This window comes from Epinephelus moara, chromosome 6 (genome assembly GCF_006386435.1).
Source record: "Epinephelus moara isolate mb chromosome 6, YSFRI_EMoa_1.0, whole genome shotgun sequence".
NCBI lineage: Eukaryota > Metazoa > Chordata > Actinopteri > Perciformes > Serranidae > Epinephelus > Epinephelus moara.
Window position 1 is genome coordinate 35227403 of NC_065511.1, and position 13767 is coordinate 35241169.

Here is a 13767-nt window from a genome sequence, read left to right on the forward strand (position 1 = left end):
GATTGATTTGAGCTTGTTCTGTGTACATGTCTCCATGCTGTGTAGTGAGATGAGCCTCCTGAACCCAAAATGTTGTCCAAACTTTCATCCATAATCACCAACACAGCCTCCGTAAATCTCAACCGCAAAAAGGCAGACACTTGGAGAAACAGAAAAACCTAAATACAACCTCAAATCACAGATGCCGGCTCACACGGGAATAATATTATCACGTGACCTCTGTGTTCAGTGAATTATGGGAGGTAACTGGTGGTGGAATTTTCCCTCGACAAATTACGAACATGGCAGATTCACACAGGATTAAGATCACAGCCGACCTCCGCAATTATAACAAATTACCCGAGGTCCTCAGGTAATACCAGTCCCATGGGAACAGGGCTTATAATTTATTTTAGTCTCTTTTGTTTTCTTTGTACTGCACATTCACTGCATGGTTTACTCTCAACTGCTCTCATCAACATTCATATGCACTCTCCCTGCCCAGCGCCAGAAAGTAGACTGTTAAAGGGAAATTTCGGTTTATTTCAACCCATCTCCTATCGTCCTAAATTTGTTTCAAGTGACTAGTGACATAAAAATAATAGTTAGCATGTTAGCCATTAGCCTAGATACAGCTGGGGCGCATAGTAGCGTCAGACCTGTTAAAACGTAAGTGAACGGGCAACCTTCAAGTGCAAAGACCGCCTCATATCGTTAGGATAAATGTCAGAGAACATATAGAAAACGACATGTAAACGTGTTGTCTTACCTTACCGGTGTGGTGCCATGTTTGTTTACCATCCAGTTCTGCTTTCCAAAGCGCGGCAGCTCTAGATAAAGCCCAGCTGGATACTACTCCAGGTGGAGGTGTCTCATCCTCGGTCACATCCAGACCTTGAAAATAAGGCTGTAGCCATGACGCTACTATGCGCCCCGGCTGTATCTAGGCTAACGGCTAACATGCTAACTATTATTTTTATGTCACCAGTCACTTGAAACAAATTTAGGACGATAGGAGACAGGTTGAAATAAACCGAAATATCCCTTTAAGCTGGAGTTGGAGGCTAATTTTCAGTAACATGTTTACTAACACTGTCTGGTCTTTGTTCTGTTTTCTACCCCCAACGGACCAAAGTTTGATGAATGCAGCTGTAATAACAAAACACAGAAGACATTTTAACATATTATCACATTCATGTTGATATGACAAACCTGTAAGCAAACATATGCGCGTTTTTAGTCATTTGGCAGATGCAGAGCAACATCAGTATTGATTTGGAGTTGTGTTATTGTTAATGTAAAGCCCCTTTTCGACCGCAGGAACTTTCCCCAGGACTAGGGACCTTTTGCGTTGTGTTTTGACCCCAGGGACCAGGGTCTAAATTAAGTTCCAGGGACATTATTTTACCCTTTAGAAAGCCCCTGATCGAGAGGTGGCACTTTCTGAAATTACAGGAACTTTCAGGGGTGGTATTTGCCGACTGGTCAAACACACAGCGCTTCTTCTTCAACTCGTGAACCGCTTAATCCATAAAACAAGGAAGTACTTTACTATCAATTTACGACCATTTTAGGACAAGGGGAGAACATTTCTGTTTGTTTCATAAAATTACAAGCTAATGTAGGCTTTGCTGTAGGCTCTCCTCATTTAAAAAAAAAAAAGAGAAATTGCGCCAATGAGAGCACAGGTTTGGACAAGCGAGGCACGAGAGAAGGAGCGCTGCGGTGCTGTAAGAAAGTGAAATGAGAGAAATAAAACGTTAGTTTCTGGTTGTTTCACAGCGGTTAAGTTCTAAAGCATAAATAAATAACCATCAGACACTCAACAGATGATTAACTGTGGGGACAGATGCTCTTGGTCTAATTTCCTCCTCTGCATTTCATCCATTATATCCATCTTGCAGCAATATTGTGCAGCAGCAAACATGCTTTTTAGATGAAACCCACTCAGCAGGCGGCGTTCACCCCTGGGACCACCAGCTGCCCTCATCCAGTTATGTTGCTTTTTTATACGTCAGCGGACAAATCTGACTCATCACTACAGTGGAAACACAGATAACGTGGGCTGAAGGAACCTTTCAGGTCCTTGAAAAGTAGTTTTTGGGACAAAAAGTCTTCACTTTATGTTAAAACAATAACGTCCGATAGGCAGAGCGGGCTTAGTGGTCAATAACTCCACACGGTACCTTTAATATGTGGAAACCGTTACAACAAAAGTCAAAGTCAATTCTGTGACTTACATCACATAAAGCTGGGCGATATAACAACTATGTACGATATATTGATATATTTTCAAGCAAGATAAAACGGTTAATATCAATATAGGGTCAAGTTGCGTTACATAACACATACCAGTGTGCATCTCTCCTCTCTCACACTCTCCGCACAGCTCCGCCCCACTCACTCTTACACTTACTCCCAAGTTCTACAGCAACACACAGAGCTGCTCCTCTGTTTAATCTGTCTGTTAATAAGTCTATAGTGTGACATTGGTCTATATGTTGCACAACCTACGCTAAATCAGTCTGTGAGATGAATGAAATTACTGCAGTGGCACACGTGCAATACAACTGCCAGAGATTAGTGGCTTAGATGTTCAGGAATTGAAGACACAGAAACCTTAGAGGGAAACTACGCCCATTTTGAAAATTCATACATGTCGTTCCTGATCACACAGAAAGCAAAACACGAGGTGCGCCACACTGCCTCTTTTTTTTTATTGAATGCCACTAATAAAATGTTTTTTTAAAAATGCTTGCTGCGCCTTTTACTGACAGTAATTAGTATCTAGTTCCTAAAATGTTCAGACAGAGGGTACTTGCTATAGCTCTGTTTGAGGGTGAGAGGCTGTCAGTAAACAGTTTGTTGGTCACAGGGAAATGGAGATCTGTGTGGGTACATGAGACCCTAAAAAAGAGGGTGGATCATGGGGAGTACCACCAGTTGGTCCAGGACCTTTGCCTCAATGATGCCCATTTCCAGGCATATTTTAGGATGACTCGGGGGCAGTTAGTCTACGTCGGGCCATAAAGATCTGGGTATCCACCAGTTTCTCCTCCATTGTATACCAACTGTTAACTTGTCATGACCACCACAGAAGGCCCGCCTCTCAAATCATCCAATTGGACAATGGGGAAAAAAAGACGAAAAAAGCGATGCCGTCAGGCGTTTTTACGCTTTGAGTTTAAGTTTTTTCACCTCAAAGAGTTCAGACCACTGCCGCAAAGCACGTTGCAACGCAAAAAGCTTTATTCTCATTAAAAACAATTACAAAGAAGGCGCCTCCAGCTGCTAAAACACTTTTTGTGTGATCGGGGCCTAAGACAGTCCAAAAACATTAGTAAACATGAACCGATCTCTCCCAAATCCAAAAAGTAGAGTGTTAATACTCAAATTTGTGACATCATAGGGTAAAAAGTCCGGAGCTGCTCCACAGATAGTCTCTTACCCAGACGCAGATGATGTCAGCACGCTGGCTGACTCTGTCGTCTGTGAACATTCCCATAGGAAAGTTGTAATAGAACTAGCGCTGGCTCCCAGCGGCAGTGATGTGATTCGATCCAAATCCGTGTACTTCCGTACTTCTTCGACCAACAGCTGATTAGCTTTGCCTTACACCCGCCTACACCGGAATTGCTGTTCCCCGAAGTGTTTTCCGTAGTGCAGCAGAAAAGGAAGTGTTCAGTGCATCGCAAGAAGAGATTAAAATGGATATGATTTCATTTGATTCAGCTATATTGCAGAGCTGCAACGTCCACGAGATTGGAGAAATTAAGGATGTACAGCGTGCCGTACCTATGGCAACGCTGTCACGTGGTCTGGATATCCCGGCCCATTTCTATTACAAAACGAAAGACGAATGTCCCCAGACTCCCATTCCGAAGTAAGGGAGGCTGGTCACGTGAGACTACTCCATAGACAGTAAATGGTGGACGTAAGTCTAGATGACATCCGGGGGAATGTTCTGAGTATACGGGTACATTTTCTGTTTCAGAACTGAGAACACTACAGTAGAATAAAGCTAATGTGGATTGTTTTGTTTTTTTTAATGAAGCAGCTCAAGAGTTTATACCCTATGACATCACAAGTTTGAGACTTACTTGTCTGACCATGGAAGTAACATATTGATATAGGTTGTGTTCCCCTTTAATGCTGTTATACTGTTTTAACTTTAAGCGGCGTATCCCCAATTTGATCAAAATCTGGAAAAGACACAAAAAGGAACAATAGTAGACGTATATGTCGTCATCAGTCCCAGTGTGCACAGTGCTGACTTTATCTACAGTCAAACCTTGTATTAAAATAGCCATGTTTCATATTTATTGGTTATCTGATATTCATTTTAATTCAGTCATCTATATCTGACATACGGGAAGGACCTTACTCGAGGGGATCAACCGTGCAGTCACCGGGGCTTGTGCTTGCTGTGCATTTTTGCCTCCTTCTCCAGAGTGCTGCTGTCTCATCGTTTCTTATTATCTCCCCTTCTCTCTCCCCCCCCCCCCCCTCTATCTCTTTATCCCTCCATTCCTCTTCCTCTTTCTGCCTTGCGAGTAGAAGTTCACTAAGGAGTCCCCTAAAGAAGATTTGGATGTCCTGATTCAGCCCTTGCTGGAGCACTGCAGCTCAGAGAAGATGAACACGTGGCTTGGTATATTTTTTTTTACCCTCTCATATCTCAATCTGTCTCTTTATCACTCTTTGCCCTGCTCTGGTTTTGAATAATCGCTCTCACACACACACACATGGGCATATGCAGACACATATGCATACACACACACACACACACACACACGTCACTTCCATTCACTCTGAATTAAACAGGCCTCATATCACAGCCTCCTCCCTCAGCCCCCGCCACCCCCCCTTTACGTTTGATTCCTCTTTTCTCCCTCTTTGCTTCTCTTTTTGTGGGCCCACGCACTCCCTTTCTCTCTCTCTGTCTGTCTCTCTGCTGTCTTTCTTAGCGTGGCAGCTCTTATGAAAGTATAATGGTGCTGAAATTCAAATAATGTGGGTCACAAACTGGGCCATTGCCCCATAGCATTTCCTTTCTGAGGGAAGAAAAGATGGTGCTTTAATATCAGGCGGTATAAAGAGACAATGGACAGTCTGAAGAAGTGTCGAACTTACTCAGTCACAGATCCTCTTTTCTTCGCTGCTTCTCTCCCTGTCACTGTTATATTCTCTTTTCTCTGTCAGTCTAACTGGCTTTCAGCATTTTCAACCTTTTTGTCACTTGAGTGTCTATAGTGTCTACATCTTTGGTTTTCTTCCTCTGCACATCTCGGTCATACTCACTCACTCACTCAATGGCCACACCGAGGTGTGTTACCTGCATGAGAAGCAAAAGGCGTTTCAAGACATCTTCCAGGTTTTCTGTCCTTTGATGTCTCAATATGTCACTAAGACTGCATCTTTCTCCACATCCTGCAATGTGCACAACATAGTCTTTTGTTACTTCAAAGACAAGGCACAATATTAAAGTGTAAAATCGATTCCAACCTGGGGCCCTCTGCTGCATGTCGTCCTCTCTGTCTCCCCCCTTCCCTGTCACTCCTCTCCTGTATTATCCATTAAGAAAAGTCAAAAAATTATCTTTAAAAATAGTGTAAGATAGTAACAACAGGTGTTTGTTCGTGTTAAAGAAATACTTAAGATTTTTTTGAGTGTGGTTTTATGAGGTACTTATCCATAGTCAGTGTATGGGGCTGTACACATGCCGCGTTTTTTGCGCTCTCAAATTCATTGTTTCTAATGTAGACGCACGGCAGCCACCTTCAAATGCCAGAGCAACAACGTCCCGGCGCGCACACGTTCCCAAGCGCCTATTGTGCAGTGTGCAGCGGCTGCGCTCTGAGATAAACCGAGTTCAACTTTTGGAGCACAGCGGCGCAGACTGCATGTCATGTGACAAGGAATGACTAATCACAGTTGGCACATATCTCTCCTCTCTTCCGTAAATAACTGTCAACGGTAACTATGGAGGAGCAGCTTATCGTTTTAATGCAGGGCTACCCTGAGCTTTACATCCGTCCCACAGACAACGTTTTGGCCTAATACACACTTACAAAACAACGCCTGGAAGAAGATCAGCTCTGCACTCAGGATTCCTGGTAAATAGGCCATGATACAGTGCTGGTCATGGTCGCTTAGCAACCTCAGACGCAACCTGCCTCCGCACCTTTGAAAGTTGGCACAAAATGGTTTAATGAGCGGCATGTGTACGGTCCCTATTACCTTCAGGAGATGTCAGTCAGCAAGTCCCCAGTTTGGAGAAGCAGGCAGGATACTGCTAAGGAAGCTAAGCAATGTACTGCTGTGGACAGGGGCAGCAACCCAAACGCATTTTAGCCACTTTAGATTTAAAAACATCTGTTTAAGTGTACACTATATTTTGAATATTTTCACTGCCTTGACTTCCCGTCAGACAGCCTTGTCTGACAGGGAACGGAAGCAGTTATCTGTGCTCTCTTCAAAGCCACCAGACTCCTTTGACAAAAACGGTCATTTTACCTCTCAGAACACAAGAGCTGCTGGTTTACCGCTGCCTCACTCAGTTAGTTTCTTTCTGTTACTGTATGACTTTGCTGTTTTATAGGGTTAGTTCAGATTCACCAGAGTCACACAATAACACAAACAAACCAACCAACTGAGGCAGCGGTAGACGAGCAGCCCCTTGTACTGCGAGGTGAAATTACTGTTTTTCTCAATGGAGTCTGTTGGCTTTGGAAAGAGCAGTAACAGCTGTAGTTCCCCATTGGAAAGGGCCTTCTAAAAGCAAGGTAAAGCTCTGAAAATATTCTCGATATGGTGTACACTTAAAGTGATATTGATTGGCTAAAATTTGTTTAGCTGCTGCCCCTGTCCACAGCAGTACATTGCTCAGCTTCCATGGCAGTACTCCTGCCGCTTCTCCAAACTGGGGCCATGTCAGCTGACACCTACTGTATGTATACACTATGACCATGGATAATTAGCTCATACAACCCCACTTAAAAAAATAGGAACCATACCCTTAAGAAGACCAGAGCATCTCTTCTATTTAACTCTGATAATGATCTCCTCAATACAGATCTTACTGTAACTGTACTGATACAATAGCAGTAAATTGTTTACCTAATGGGGCAAAATGATATGTTGAATAAAATGATAATATCATTTTTTATATTCTTCCACTATCAGTTTTCCATCTCTAATTTTGTCCGATAAAATGACAAAATTTAGCCCCCATTTGTTTCCATACAATGCTGTATACATTGGCTGTACATTACCTGAATTTTGCCACAGTTGCATTACACACACACACATACACACACACACACACACACACACGCACGTTATATAATTTCCATGTTCACTTGCTCACTCACTCTCTCTCCGTCTCTGCCCTCTCTTCCTGTAGGTGTCGTTTATGGCTATAAGGGTCTGCTGCTGCTGCTGGGAATATTTCTGGCTTACGAGACCAAGTCTGTCTCCACAGAAAAGATCAATGACCATCGGGCCGTGGGGATGGCTATTTACAACGTCGCTGTGAGTCCAAAAAAGAAACGACACCGTCACGCCTAAACTCTTGTTTCTGGGTGCTGCTGTCTGCTAAGAGCAGTCTGTAGCACGCTGAATAACTTTAAAGTGGCAATAAATACGGTTTTTATTGCACCGCAGCACAAAATGGCCGTAGTATATCTGCGGGGGGTTAATCAATGCCAGTGCCTCCATGATTACTTTGCCTGGTGCTCAGATTTTTGGCTTCCAGGAGACACGTTCCTGCTCATTTCTGAGCAAAACAGGCAACTGACCAGTTTGTCAAGAAATTTCAGCTGCAAGAGCTTAAAAGCTTCAATCTCGAGGGGGCTGCTCTTCGCACTGCCTGCTGGTTGTTTATAAAAGTTAATGGAGTTCATAGATAACTTGATGCCCTTTAATGCCTGCGCTGTATTTTCTTTATGTGAGTGGATAACTGACGGAAAGCACAGACCAGGGGTCTTCAACTATAATTATCCAGGGGTCAGAATTCTTCTAAGCAGACACTGTGGGGGCCGGACTTTCAAATAAAATAATAATAACTGTATTTAGACCAGATTTGCCTGTGATTGTTAAATTATTTAACTCATGCGAGAATTCAATGATAAATTAAAAGTAAATAAAATGAAAGAGCTAACTGAGAGAAACAAGTTTGTCCCCATTCTTGCATGAAGACATAGCACAAGCTGCACTGAATTGGTTTCAGCGTCACCTATCCAATCTGCACCTCCCAACCAGCAAACATATGGGTTAATCAACTGCCAGATCCCTGCTCGACCTCCAGTCCTCCAGCTTTATGCATGATTGTGACACAGTTGTCAAGGCTGAGGACGGAGACACGGACAGAGACAAGGACTGAGCACCACGGCACATGTATGAATGACAGGTGGACTGTTGCATGCACTGCAGTGTAAGTTAATGAAAATTAGTAACCTGTGATTTATTAGTAATCCTACTCAAACCTGCCCCAGAGCCTGTGGGTTGATAATCAGTCAATAATAAGCTGAAAGATGGATTTATAAAGTTGGCCTAGCCATGGGTCAAATGCACATTTTTGTTTTTGAGGCTACTTCAATAGAAGAAGAAAAGAAATGCTAAATATGAAATATACAGGAGCACATGATTTCCTCATTAAATTTGATAAATTCATTAATATTCTGCGGGCCAGATGGGAAGTCTTGGTGGGCTATATGTGGCCCGAGGGCCGCCAGTCGATGATAGCTGGCATAGACTGTATAAAATAATAGATAGCCATTATGACATCACCCATTGGTTTGTGGACTCCTGTATTGAAGCCTAAAGTTTGGCATTTTGTCGCCATCTTGGTTATTTTGACCCAGAAGTGACCATATTTGGACAAGAGGGTGGAGATGACCCTAATGCTAGCTGCTAGCTTGGTTAGCACAGTGCATTTACAGCTACAGTTGTCATGAATGTTGAAATTAGCTATAGAGACCAAAACTGTTTTTTAAACCAGGCTGTAAACAGGTTTATTTCTGCTGTAATGACAGGCATTTGATCGTGGGGGCATCTGGAGCCAGCCTCTAGTGGCCATGAAATGAACTGCAGTTTTTGGCACTTGCGTGTTGTCTTCATTTTTCATCCCTGGAAGTTACCAACTAGGGATGTTCCTGGCGACTAATTTCCCTGTTGACTAAACGAAAATTTTAATTAAGACTAGTCGACTAGTCTAAAAAAGGAAAACACTCAGAAAACAGCCAACATTTGGCACAATTTATTTTTAAGTAACACATTCTCCTCAAAAAATATTGTGTGCACGAAGAGCCTTTTGAAGCCTTTAATCACAACCGGATTTTAAATGCCGCTGAAGTACGAGACACTTTGCACCGTGCGGTATGAATGTGAACATGACGGCAACTCAGTCAAAAGTTAAACACTAACATATCATCTAAAATAAATAAATAGCCTCTGAAATGTGGGGCACATTAAACCTTGCAGATCATCTGACAGAAATGATAGCAATTCACTCTAAAGTTAATAAAACAACAAATAAATTATAATTAAATTCCAGCTGAAATGTGAGGCATTTTGCTCCGTGCAATATGAATGTAAACCTGCAAAAAGATAAATTACTGCTGAATTCATTTTCTAGATCAAAGTACTGCCAAATCGCGCTGGTTTTGCGAGAGGACATCTCTCTTATTTCCCACCGTGCTGTTTTAAAACACAATGCTATTTGAGCATTACCGCGGGGAGGGGGACTGCTGTCTGACGGCTCTGTAGCACCCACTAGTGGCAGGTGGCTGCGCGACAGTTAAGCGGACTTGGACATGAATAAAACACGGACTAATATTTATGGTGCCGACTAGCGAGGTGGCGGACGTTTTATCGTTTAGACGTCTAATTGTGCGCATCCCTAGTTACCACTTGACTAAAAGTGACAGAACATCACAAGAAGTACTTCCTGTGCAGCTGAGTGTAACAATTCTATAGTTTTTCAGTTTTGGTGTCAGAATTTAGGTTTCTAGATTCAACATCTTGCCTCCATCTTCAAGAAGTCATAGAAAAAGAAGTCCATTGTAGGCACAACAGAATAGAAATGACAACTTATCCACTGAAAACAACCTCTGGGATGTGCTGAACATTACAGATTGATGATCTAATATAAAACACAGAAAAGTACATGTTAGTATAATGATTGGATGGAGCTATAAGAGACGCAGAAACAGCTTTATATATAAAATATTCATGATTTTCCACAAGTCTGTCTTGAGATTTGATTCCCTAAAATGCAGATCCCTAGACGCAGTTCTGTCCAAATCATAATAGTGCCAGCACAAGCTGCTGTCTTGTATGAATCATAAATTCTGATGCTTATGGTGCCTGCGGTGCTGTGATACCAACACTCGTATCTCAAGTCTCCTTTATAAAAATGAAAACTTGTTCTCAATGGGACTTCCTGGTGAAATAACTGTTAAATAAAATCGATAAAATAGGAAAGGGCATATCACAAACACTTTATTGTGCTGCAGTCTCACGTAGCTACTTAGTTTTGTAGCTCTGTGCTTTAGTGCTGAGCTTATATACGAGAAGAGCCTGTGCACAGTGTGAATTATGCATTATCTTTGTGTGTGGATAGTAAAGATTGCATCCACGCAGTGCTTTGTCGGAGCTGTTACCTTGCCCTATGGCAGGAATTGTTTTAAAATTGTACCCATTTCTCCTCCAAAGTACAGTGGTAAACGCAGCTGTCAGTCATAAACATTTTTCAGCTCTTGTTAATAGCAAGTGAATCATCTTAAACGCAGGTACCTAGGATGCACTTTACTCTGAAATAGCTGCCATTATCTTCACTTTAGCCACTTTAGACAAATACTTGCTGCCATTTCCTGACACTCTTGACACAGGGTAACTTTGTAATTGATGTAAAACGTCTGGAAAAACTGGTTTCTGTCACTTTAACTGCCAGAGGAGGTTTTCTGCTTTGATCAAAAGCAGGCAAACATTTTTTTTTATTTTCTAAATGGCCATATTGCCAGAATTCCCTCCACTTGTCTTGATTCCTAGTCTAAAATAAAATTTAAAAAAAGCAGGGAGAGAGGATTTCCCTATAGCTCACCAGGTAGAGCACATATCATTAAGGCTGTGTCCTTACCACAGCAGCACAGGTTCAAGTTCGGGCCACACAGTTAATCGAAATATTATCCAAATCGCAACATGGCCAAGTGCAATATTTAAATTGCAGGAGCTGAAATTTTCTAATAAAAGTAAAATGTGTCCCAGCATACCATTACAAATGAAGCACTGTGGCCTGACCCTACATGACCCCACACAGTTTCTGTCCGTCCCAAGCCCAGCCTGAGCCTGAGCCTCGGCAACATGTTAGGCAGAACAGGCTGCGCCCTTCAGTAACTCCCGTCCTATAGTGAGCATGGCGGTCTGTAGCGATGTGGTGCGCAGATAATGATCAGCACTCTCTACTGCATGTTACACACATCTCTCCCTCTGCTGGGGAGGCAGAAGCAAACGCTGCCAACCAGGTCACCTTGCAGCCCCCCCCCCCTCCTTTTCTCTCTTTCTCTCTTGATTCAGTCAAACACAGCTCCCGCCATCTACACACGAGACCTGCCAGCTTCATTTAAATAAAAAAAATAAAATTAAAAAAAAACACCAGTAAATTGGCAAGAACCTGACCCGATTCAAGCCCAGGGGAATGTTGAGAAATTACAGCCGGCCTGTGCCCAGCAGGTCAGGTCGGGCCCAACTGGGCTTCAGTAGAGAATAGAAGCTCTATGCTTCAGAGATGCCCCTGCATACAAATTACGAGTGACCATATTTGGACGAGAGGGTGGACATGACCCTAACACTAGTTGCTAGCTTGGTTAGCACGGTGCATTTACAGCTGCAACTGTCATGAATGTTGAAATTAGCTGTAGAGACCAAAACCGTTTTTTTGTACCAGGCTGTAAACAGGTTCATTTCTGCTGTAACGTCGGGCATTTGAACTTGGGGGCCGATGGGGATTAATTGGCTTCTGTAGCCAGCCTCTAGTGGCCATTAAAGGAACTGCAGTTTTGGGCACTTGTGCGTTGTCAGCCCTGGATGTTATCACTTACATAAAAGTGACAGAACATCACATAGACATACATCCTACAACTATAGCTGTAAAAGTGGCGCTTATCCCAACCGCAGTATCTGTCAAAATAATCACGATATGACTTTTTTTTTGTTGCATATCCTACAGTCCTAGTTTGAGTCCAGCCCAGGACCCTTAGCAGTATGTCCTCCTCCCTCTCTCCCCTTGTGTCTCTGTCTTTAAGTATAAATAAAGCTTGAAATATGTCCAAAGATATCTTTGAATAAATATAACGGGGAGACTCCGAACATCTATCAGCTTCGACGTAAATGATCAATAAATGGATTGATTTGGCCTCCTCTGTCAAGCAGAGAATTTATCATTGATCTATCATTCATGCTTATTTATGAGAGCATTAAATGCGGCTTGCATGCTCATTTCGTGGCTCTACAATGTGAGACAAGTCTAATGTAATTATTTTATGTTCTGATATACACATTTCAGTTTTATGATGATGTCAATAGTTAATGGTGTCTGTAAAGGGACCTCCTTCCTCTTTGCTAAGCCGTGAGCTTCGGGCCCTGATGAGATGACAATGTGGTGATTGTCAGCGCGCTGTTGCCACTTCAGTCATGACTTTTTAATGCTGTTTTCACATGGGAGCCCTCCCCGGAATGATAAACAGATGCCTAATGCTTTTATGGATGTGATTTTCCTCCCCTCTCATTCTCTCGCTCTCCAGCTCATTCTCCACCTCCTCTCCCCTTACCTCCCCTGCCTCCTTCTTCCTCTCTGCTTTAATAAACCTCACTCTTAGTTTTCGCTCTTCTTTTATTCTCTAACTTTTTCCTTCTTTCCATTTTTGTCTTATCTCTCCTCCTGCAGGTGTTGTGCCTGATCACAGCTCCAGTGACCATGATCCTGTCCTCGCAGCAGGACGCCTCCTTTGCCTTTGCCGCTCTAGCAATCGTCTTCTCTGCCTACATCACTCTGGTGGTGCTCTTCGTACCCAAGGTGCTCTGACTTGTCACTGACACCCCGAGGAACTGCTGCACACACTAAAAAAATACACTCTTATTACAATAAAACCAAAGGTCAAAATGTGCCAGTGTTTTTAAGCATGAAAATGACAAACCTCTTAAACTTTGTTCAGTGTGATAGCTCTGCATTTTACAAAATTGCAATAATCTGTCAAGTTAGGTATTTAATAAGCTTTTAGGTGTGGAGCTGCTGTAAACATTTGGTGTTAGTGGGAAAAAAATTCCTCTGGCACAAACAAAGTGAGACATTTTAAATGTCTGGCAGCAGCTACAGTACAATGATTTGTTTGGAATGAATAACAGAGGAGATGGGGAGTGCACATGAGCTCTGCTGCAGCCTGTGGAGACAGAGGAAAGAGTGCCACCTACAGATACTCAAACTTCATTAACAGAAAATCCAAGGAAAACAAAACATCACAATATCGTCACTGTCTTTAGGAGTGCGGTGCAGAAACGGCACAGCAGTGAGCCGAAAGCGCCGAATATGTCAACAAAATAAGCAAAGAAAATGAAAGTATCAATCCTCTGAAAACTGACTTCAGTGGTGAAAACATTTCCAAGCCTCAGACATTTGGCTTTAAGGGCTGAAAATATAAAAAATATGTTCCTGTTAGATGCATTATTCCGTCAGCTCACTGTACTCTCAGGCCTGATTTATTTTTTTTGGTCTTTCTTGACTTCCGGTTT

General features: G+C 42.6%; 1 protein-coding gene across 3 annotated transcripts in view; it reads left to right on the forward strand.

Annotated features, from left to right (window-relative positions):
• gabbr1a (gamma-aminobutyric acid (GABA) B receptor, 1a) overlaps nucleotides 1-13767 on the forward strand; it is a 121772-nt gene that overhangs the window by 103308 nt on the left and 4697 nt on the right. For all 3 annotated transcript variants that reach the window (XM_050047968.1, XM_050047967.1, XM_050047965.1), the window contains exons 20-22: nucleotides 4537-4630; nucleotides 7385-7512; nucleotides 12926-13054. In XM_050047968.1, the coding sequence (XP_049903925.1) occupies nucleotides 4537-4630; nucleotides 7385-7512; nucleotides 12926-13054 (351 nt within the window). The remainder of the gene's footprint in view (nucleotides 1-4536; nucleotides 4631-7384; nucleotides 7513-12925; nucleotides 13055-13767) is intronic.